This window comes from Dreissena polymorpha, chromosome 5 (genome assembly GCF_020536995.1).
Source record: "Dreissena polymorpha isolate Duluth1 chromosome 5, UMN_Dpol_1.0, whole genome shotgun sequence".
Classification (NCBI taxonomy): domain Eukaryota; kingdom Metazoa; phylum Mollusca; class Bivalvia; order Myida; family Dreissenidae; genus Dreissena; species Dreissena polymorpha.
The window spans coordinates 90,814,333-90,822,984 of NC_068359.1; the positions used below are offsets into that span (position 1 = coordinate 90,814,333).

Consider the following 8,652-nt stretch of genomic DNA (forward strand, 5'->3'; position numbering starts at 1 on the left):
TTTAATTAATTTCAATTATTTCAATACAACAATTACTACTACTACTAATACTACTACTACTACTACTACTACTATTACTACTATTTCTGCTACTACTACTACTAATACTGCTACTTCTACTACTACTACTACTACTACTACTACTACTACTACTACTACTACTACTACTACTACTACTACTACTGCTACTACTACTACTACAACTATTACTACTACTAGAAGTAGTAGTAATAGTAGTAGTAGTAGATCTATTATTATTATTTAAAAATTCATTCATTTCAGAAATCACCTATTTGGCACTAGTGAGCGGACAAGGGTTAAGGGAAGAAAAAATAGAGGAAACAGTTTCACGAGACAGGAATGCTATACAGAAGGGGTCACTAGGAGTAAGGTGGGAGCGGGCGAGACGAAACGATAGCAAACTGTTGCAAACAATAAAAATGCGGATAGACGAACACAATGGACATTTTAATTCTGACACAAATTCTGTAATAGAAATTGTGTCAAATATTACACAGGTTGACAAAAAGCAAAGGCATGTTCTTTCCTGAGTAATACGTATGTTTTAAAATCAAATTTGGAATGCAAACTGATAAAACAGAATCCACCAGACGTATTGGCTTGTCATTTTGTTGTTATTTAAAGTTTAAGGTAAACGGTATGTTTATTAAAAACAAAATACTGGTCATAGTAGAAACATATATATATATGTGTGTGTTTGTGTGTTTTATTTCATATATGAAATTCATATTGTTGCATTAGTTTATTACATAGTATAGATATTGACAATCATTCGCCATGTGTTGGTGATAATGTAATGTTTTAAATTATGTCGTTGTATTCAGTGTAACAAGTGTATGCTTATCTTTAGCGTTAATTATTTTGAAGAGAATATAAAAAGTAAATGAATAAATATTATATTATATGATTATATATGTACGATTCTGTGTTGTGGATGGATGCAGCTCTGAAGAATGTCAAGACGTATTTCGAATTAAGGAGTATTGTATTGTATACACAACCACATTGCATACATTGTTTACTGTCAATTACCACGGCCTAGAGTAATTATAAGCAGGCAGTTAATTATGTGAAGCAATCGTGTAAAACCCTAGTATTAGAAACCCTTGCTGCTTATGATTATCGAACTAGCTCGTGACAGCGGTATTTAAAATTGAAACCAACGAAAAAACATCGCAAAACTTTAATCAAGTTATAATTAAAAAAGAATCACAGATTCGATAATACAAATCACAGATGCGATATATTAATGAATAACGTAAATCCAAATTATTGCACAATTATTTGAGAATGATTTCAAACACACAAACGAACTAAACGAAACCTAAAAATTAATCAAATTCGGATAACTTTAGAATCATTTTGAAAAGTAAAGTAAAAGTAAAACAACGAATAAAATAACGTAAAACGATAATGAAGTTACACAGACAAACTGTAAACCATTATGATTTTTAATCAGTATTCACGGATTTATGTGAAGTCCTCACGTATCGAGAAAGGTTTGTTTTGCGTTTGTACGTTTTGAAACACTCCTCACTACTGTAACACTTGTCATGCATGTGGGTATTGACGTGCTCTCTGAGGTCATTCTCACTCCTAACTGCCGACCCACACTGGTAACATTTCACCAATCCCTCTTTTTTGCACTTTTCTCTCTAGCCACGAGTAGGTACTTGTCCGCAAAGCTCCTGCCGCACTGTACACACACGTGACATTGGGGTCCTCTGTTCGTTGAAGCCTTCTAAGATTGTAGGCATCCTGAGAAAAAAACATATTTTATTCACGTGGCATTTCAATGCGTAAACACGTTATTTAAAAAATGTTAGTATTTGAGGACACGCGTTCGTTAGTTTTAAATTACAAACGATTTGACGAATATTGAGTTATTTCAAAATATATGATAACCTGAGAGATGAGATATATTGTATATTTGTGTTGTTTCAAGAAAATCCGTTCATCTGGTTAGCATAACTGTATAAAAATGTAACTATTTTTAAGGTATTTAATCTTACCTGAAATGCTTTCCCACAGCAGTTATAGTTTCCAGAGTTAGCGTGTCCCCTAATGTGGCGCAATAATCCAGCTCTGGTCTTCGACATTTTTCCGCATTCGGAGCATTGAGCCATACCTTAAAGCAAATATAATATCAAAAATAATATACGATACATTACTTCACCTGACAGTAGTGTTTGGCGCCAAAATAAAAATGGAATTTGATAAAATAACATAAAGTGTACACTTATTTAAGGTAAGCATGGACTTGTCATCGATTTAAGATGCTCCAGCGTAAGATTTTAATATTATAATGGGGATTGTACAGAATGCCTGTAAATCATAATTATGTATTAGTTCAACAAGCGGTGCAAGCGTAGTGTAAAGCCATTTTGTGTTTTACATGCTAGCGCATTTTAAAATCCCGTTTCAAATACATTGTTAACAATCATTTTTTTAAACAACTAAATAGAACTGAAAAACTTAAAAACAGTATACCACACAGATCCGTTGAAAAACGTATACCACACAGATCATATTATTGTAAGAATAGTTTTCTTGAATTTTGTTTCGTAAATAAATAACAGAAACCTGAAAATGGATGCAAAATGATATAGTGTAAGCTCCGCCCATAAAATTTATTTCTTAATTTCACCAGAGGTGATGTTTTTGTGTAAAAAAAAATAATGTCCCCACACTGATCCTACCCTTTTCTAACCGTTCAAACGCGCGGTTGCACTTTACTGAAAAAAATACTTATTTGTTTTATAAAATCATGATACCTATAGAAAACTCTCATGAATGAGCGGGCTCTCCACTTTATCCCATTGAAAATGATGACATATTAAAAAAGTTATCCTTAAAAATCTTACCTTCGTCGCGCTTTTGTTGATATTTTACTCCCCACACAGATCTTAAAAAGTCACGTGGTATAGGCACCGTGACGGGTAAATACCGGTGAAGTGTTAATTTATTGCAAATACCACCATTACACGTAATAACGGGTTCGATTTCGGTAAGCGCGCAAGCGTTTGAGATCGTGTTTAATGTACCGATTTACCCGTTGTAAATAGCTGATGTTCTCTTTAATCGTATATTGTTTGCATTTGCAGATTAACTAAATGGCATCAACCCCTTTACAAGTGTAATATGGTGTTAAACAAGTCCATAAAATCATCCGGAATATCGCGTAAATATATATGCAGTCTATAGGCAAAGAAGCCATTTTGGTGTTAGCTTGTCTAGGTTTTCTTCCCGCTGAGCCACGTGATTAAGTGGGCGGAGCGATCACTGATAATGCGTCATGTCAATTGAAAATTGTTATAATATTGCCCAACTATAGGTGTTAAAGGACACGCAGTATTTATAGTTGTTTATTGTTAATAGAAAATTGTTATAATATTGCCCAACCATAGGTTTTATAGCACACGCAGTATTTATAGTTGTTTATTGTTCAAAGGCAAGTGTTATAGTATCGCCCACCAAAGTTTCTATCCCAGCTCGTTGATAGCCCTGGACGTGCCGGAGACCAGGTCGCCGTATGCAGTGGCAATCTCCTTGGAAACGTAATCAAAGAAATAGTAGAGGCTCTGAGGCTGCCACCACGCCTGGTAACGATTGTTGAAGCCCGCTGTTGACACGGACTCCTTTTCCCAGCGACAGATACCTGAGAAGCACTGGACGCCGCTGTCGATGATATTTTGTCCGCGCTCGGGGTCCACACACATTCTCATTGTACACATGACGTCACGAGTCTGTTTACACAGCGAACAAAGAATGTCGCTGTGTTGAGCGATAAAGGCGGCTGAAATGGAAGTATAATCAATGTACATTTATCCCGAAACTTAAGTACCGCAGTTCTTATTTCAAATCAACAATAACAAGTTTAATATTGTTTCATAATGTGTTTAGGAAGGTCAGAAATCACGAGCACTCACATTTCTGTTCGTCAGCGCTACTCCTTGAACGGTACGCAGTAACTGCTGAGTGCAGCTGACACATGGTGCGCACGCACTCGATGTTTCCCGCCACCATGCACTTCCGACAGGCTGACGCCATCGAACTTGTAACTTCAGAATCTACGTTATAGAGTAAACATAAATTAACGTGTTCAACTACAGCTTGATTTGTCATTTCAAGCTCAGGTACAACTTCCAATTACCCCGGATACTCTTAAAGGGGCCTTTTCACGTTTGGTTAAATTGACAAAATTTAAAAAAGGTGTTTCAGATTCGCAAATTTTCGTTTTAGTCATGATATTTGCCAGGAAACAGTAATACTGAACATTTACCATGCTCTTAAATATCCATTATATGCATCTTTTGACGATTTAAAAACCCGAAAATTATAAAGCGTTGCAACGCGAAACGAAATACTAATTTGGAGAGTTCTCTTGTTGTCGTTATATTTTGTGAAACTACGAGGATTGCTTATATAAAGTATAAAATACATATGGCATCGTATCCGGAAGGATGGCCGAGTGGTCGAAGTGGTAGACTTTTAACTCCAGGACTCCAGGGGTCAGTGGTTCGAGCCTTTTTTTCTTTTTTTAAAATTTTATTCTTGATTTTTTTACTGGAGCTTTTTATATCCAATGTTTACATTTATCAATATAAAGCATTTAATGACAAACTTCAAAACATACCAAAATCTGTGAAAAGGCCCCTTAAAGTAAAACACAACATATACTACAATTAACCCAGGAGTAAAGCCACGTGTCTTATACGCGTTTTTCCCGGTGAACATTGAAGTATACGATTAAGTACTCGGAGTACGAATTTACCGACTTATTTAAACGTTCAGTTATGTAAAAATAGTCCTTAAACGAAGCGCGTTATGTGGTTGATGGACGTAAAGCAGCATCTAGAATGTGCGCTTGATATGTTTGCGGTTTCGAAGTTTTGACTTGGTGAAATAGTTTTTACTCCACTTGATTCGTCTTTGACTTTGTTTTGTATCACCAAGATGTCTAGGGACAGTCGATGAGAAATTTCATCTCTTGAAAGCCAAGTAGAATACTTACAACTTCGAAGCCTAATACAAGTCTGCAATACATATTATAGTGATATCAAAGTGTAATGGAAGAATGGTATAATACCAAACAAGAAAAGGGTGAGGATATATTACCATGGGCAAAACGGATAGAGACACTTATCCAGAAGGCCCTCAATCGCTATGAGATACAAGAAGAGATGACAGATACGATGTTGAGAACATGAGGCTTATAAGGAGTGCTGATTTTCGGAATGCAACAGGGTTTACTATGAAACGGTCTCAATGTTCGAAGAGTTGATTGTGAAAGCCAGGAGAGAAGAGGAGGGAATGACTGTATGACAGGATCGGAAGGATGGGAAAGAAATGGTAATTGCATATGCCAGTCGCTCTCTGCAGCCATCTGAAACCCAGCCCATAAACTGGAATTCCTCGCTTAATATTGCCATATCGGAAACATTCCATGATTATCTATATGAAACCAAGTTTGAAGTGGTGACTGACAATAACCCACTCACTTATGTCACTACTTCTGCCAAGTTGGAAGCAACTGGTCATCTTTGGATGGTAGAATTGGCTAAGTATGAATTTACAGCTCGCCACGCGTCGGATGTCAAAGTGTCGATATAAATGGACTCAGATAGTGTAACTACATTGACTACAGCTGGAATGGCTACCGTTGAAAAAGAACCTTTATGTTTAAGTATAGTTAATCCTTCCGTGATAGCCGAACTTGAACACGAAACAAACGTCTCGTATGGCGTCATGTACACATATGCTTTTTTAATTTCGACAGATTGGCGACGATCTCAACTGTCTGATACATTGATTGCCGAACTCATTAGCGACGATCTCAACTGTCTGATACATTGATTGCCGAACTCATTAGCGACGATCTCAACTGTCTGATACATTGATTGCCGAACTCATTAGCGACGATCTCAACTGTCTGATACATTGATTGCCGAACTCATTAGCGACGATCTCAACTATCTGATACATTGATTGCCGAACTCATTAGCGACGATCTCAACTGTCTGATACATTGATGGCCGAACTCATTAGCGACGATCTCAACTGTCTGATACATTGATTGCCGAACTCATTAGCGACGATCTCAACTGTCTGATACATTGATTGCCGAACTCATTAGAGACGATCTCAACTGTCTGATACATTGATGGCCGAACTCATTAGCGACGATCTCAACTTTCTGATACATTGATTGCCGAACTCATTAGCCATATCCAGCAAAGCAGCAGGCCGACAGCTCCACGGCCCTCGAGTGAAGTTTCAGTTGTACGGAAGTACTAAAGAGTCTTAAACAAATTGCAACCAAGAGATGGCGTTCTTTATCGTCTAGCAGATTATGGGAACCAGTTATTTGGACAGCTTATTCTACCGGAACAGTTACGGACTGAAGTGTTCCGTGCTGTTCACGATGATCTAGGCAATTGGGAAGGGGCCGCAGTGCTTCATTAGTAATACAGAAATTTACTGGCCTGGAATGGACACTTTTATACGTCGCAACGTAGCCAGCTCTCCAATGTGCATTCGGCGCAAGGCACATTCATCTCCATTGGTCAGTATTCAGACATCTGCTCCTTTGGAAATTGTGTGTTTAGAATTGAGAATATGCTCGGTATCACTGGCCATTTTAGTAGAAATGCCCAAGCCGTTTCTACCACCAACCAGACAGCTCGTACCACCGCCCGTGTCCTTTTAAATGTTGTTCGTCCACTCCGATTTCTAGAAATTATTTATAAGGAAAAAGGAGCCATTTTGATGTCCAGCCTCATTCAAGAGATTTGTCAACTTGCAGGCATGCATCAATCACATGTACGTGCCGTTCCGCCAGGAAACGAAATCCGCCTAAAGGGATAACATCTGTCGATTTCGAGTTATGAAAAACGGTGGTCGAAGGTGAAATGGGAAAGTGTTTTTTTTTAATTGTGATATATATATAAATAAAATATCGTTAATACGTATCCCTTGTGTCTTTTTTCATCATTAATATCGCGGTATATATATACCTTTAATAATTTGAAAATTGCTTTATGTCAGTTTGATGTATGTTTAAGATATATACATTTTTCACATTGTATGTGTTTGCTATTTAGTCATTCTTAAATAACCGGTTTCTGAAATGTTCTAATTAAAAGTTTGAGCATATTTGTTTCAATATAATAACGCTTTTTATGTGTATACATGCATACCAATTATCTTCATGACTGAGTCATACATGAGGCTGATGTGTTCATAAGGTTTTTTATCATATTTGACCTGGTGACATAGGCTCAGATTTGAAATGTGTGTATATATTGTTAAGATAAAACTTCTGGCCAAGTTTTATTGAGTTATAAATGTGTTTTCAAGATTAATAACAAGTTATTTTGACCGGATGAACTAAGTGTTGGATGCACGTGACCCAGAAACTAACTTAACCAAGATGATGTCAAATAAACATTCTACGAAAGTGTCATTAAGTTGTGTCCTTTATGTCATCTTAACATCCTGACTAAACATCATCAATATTGAGGCATAAGTGTGGCTTAATAAGTGGAAGCATTATTGTTCTAAGATTGTACCTGGTGATCTAGTGCTTTACAAACGGGAAACATATTAAAATCGGTCGAGACATTGTCAATCGAACCATTATGACCAAAGTTTATCAATAATTGTTGCAAATTTTGGTCCCTAATGTGTAAAGGGCTTAAGAATGTTTATCTAAGATTTGACTTGGGGACCTATTTTGGACACACTTGAACCAGCTTCGATCTTGGCCTGGATTTTTTCCGAGAAATATTCTGACCAAGTTTCATACAAATTTAGGTAACAATTGTGACCAAGATTCCACACTCGGCCTAGCTCTTAGCAAGATTGTTGACTAGAGAGTTGCCTCGGCCTAGTTATTAGCAAGATTGTTGACTAGAGTTGCCTCGGCCTAGCCATAAGAAAGATTGTTGACTAGAGAGTTGCCTCGGCCTAGTTATTAGCAAGATTGTTGACCAGAGAGTTGCATCGGCCTAGCTATTAGCAAGATTGTAAACTAGAGGGTTGCCTCGGCCTCGCTACTGGCAAGATTGTTCACTTGAGAGTTGCCTTGGCCTAGCTATTGGCAATATTTTTTACTAGAGAGTTGCCTCGGCCTAGGTATTAGCACGATTGTTGACTAGAGTTGCCTCGACCTAGCCATAAGCAAGATTGTTGACTAGAGAGTTGCCTCGGCTTAGTCATAAGCAAGATTGTTGACTAGAGAGTTGCCTCGGCCTAGTTATTAGCAAGATTTGTGACTAGAGGGTTGCCTCGGCCTCGCTATTAGCAAGATTGTTGATTTGAGAGTTGCCTCGGCCTAGCTATTGGCAAATTTTTGTACTAGAGAGTTGCCTTGGCCTAGTTATTAGCAAGTTTGTTGACTAGAGTTGCCTCGGCATAGCCATAGGCAAGATTGTTGACTAGAGAGTTGCCTCGGCCTAGCCATAAGCAAGATTGTTGACTAGAGAGTTGTTGTAATGTTATCTTATTGTAGTGTAGATGTTTGTAATACAAATGTATATTAGTCAGATGACATAATAACAACACAAGTGTGAGGTTCTATATTTAAAAGCATTCTAATGATGTTACCCCAAGCAATACATACAAGAGACT

At 37.4% G+C, this 8,652-nt stretch overlaps 1 protein-coding gene and 1 long non-coding RNA gene across 2 annotated transcripts in view; both read right to left on the minus strand.

The window, feature by feature from the left end:
- Positions 1-1,189: 1,189 nt before the first annotated feature.
- On the minus strand, positions 1,190-2,958 carry LOC127831897 (uncharacterized). Its single transcript, XR_008026537.1, has 3 exons — positions 2,886-2,958; positions 2,034-2,149; positions 1,190-1,779 (listed from the first exon to the last, which is right to left on the minus strand). It is a non-coding gene; the product is annotated as an uncharacterized LOC127831897 (long non-coding RNA).
- Positions 2,959-3,373: 415 nt separating this feature from the next.
- Positions 3,374-8,652, minus strand: part of LOC127831928 (uncharacterized) — a 12,644-nt gene continuing 7,365 nt past the window's right edge. The window contains exons 3-4 of the mRNA XM_052357008.1: positions 3,951-4,091; positions 3,374-3,817 (exon numbers count right to left, since the gene is read on the minus strand). Coding sequence (XP_052212968.1) covers positions 3,504-3,817; positions 3,951-4,091 — 455 coding nt within the window. The 3' untranslated portion in view covers positions 3,374-3,503. The remainder of the gene's footprint in view (positions 3,818-3,950; positions 4,092-8,652) is intronic.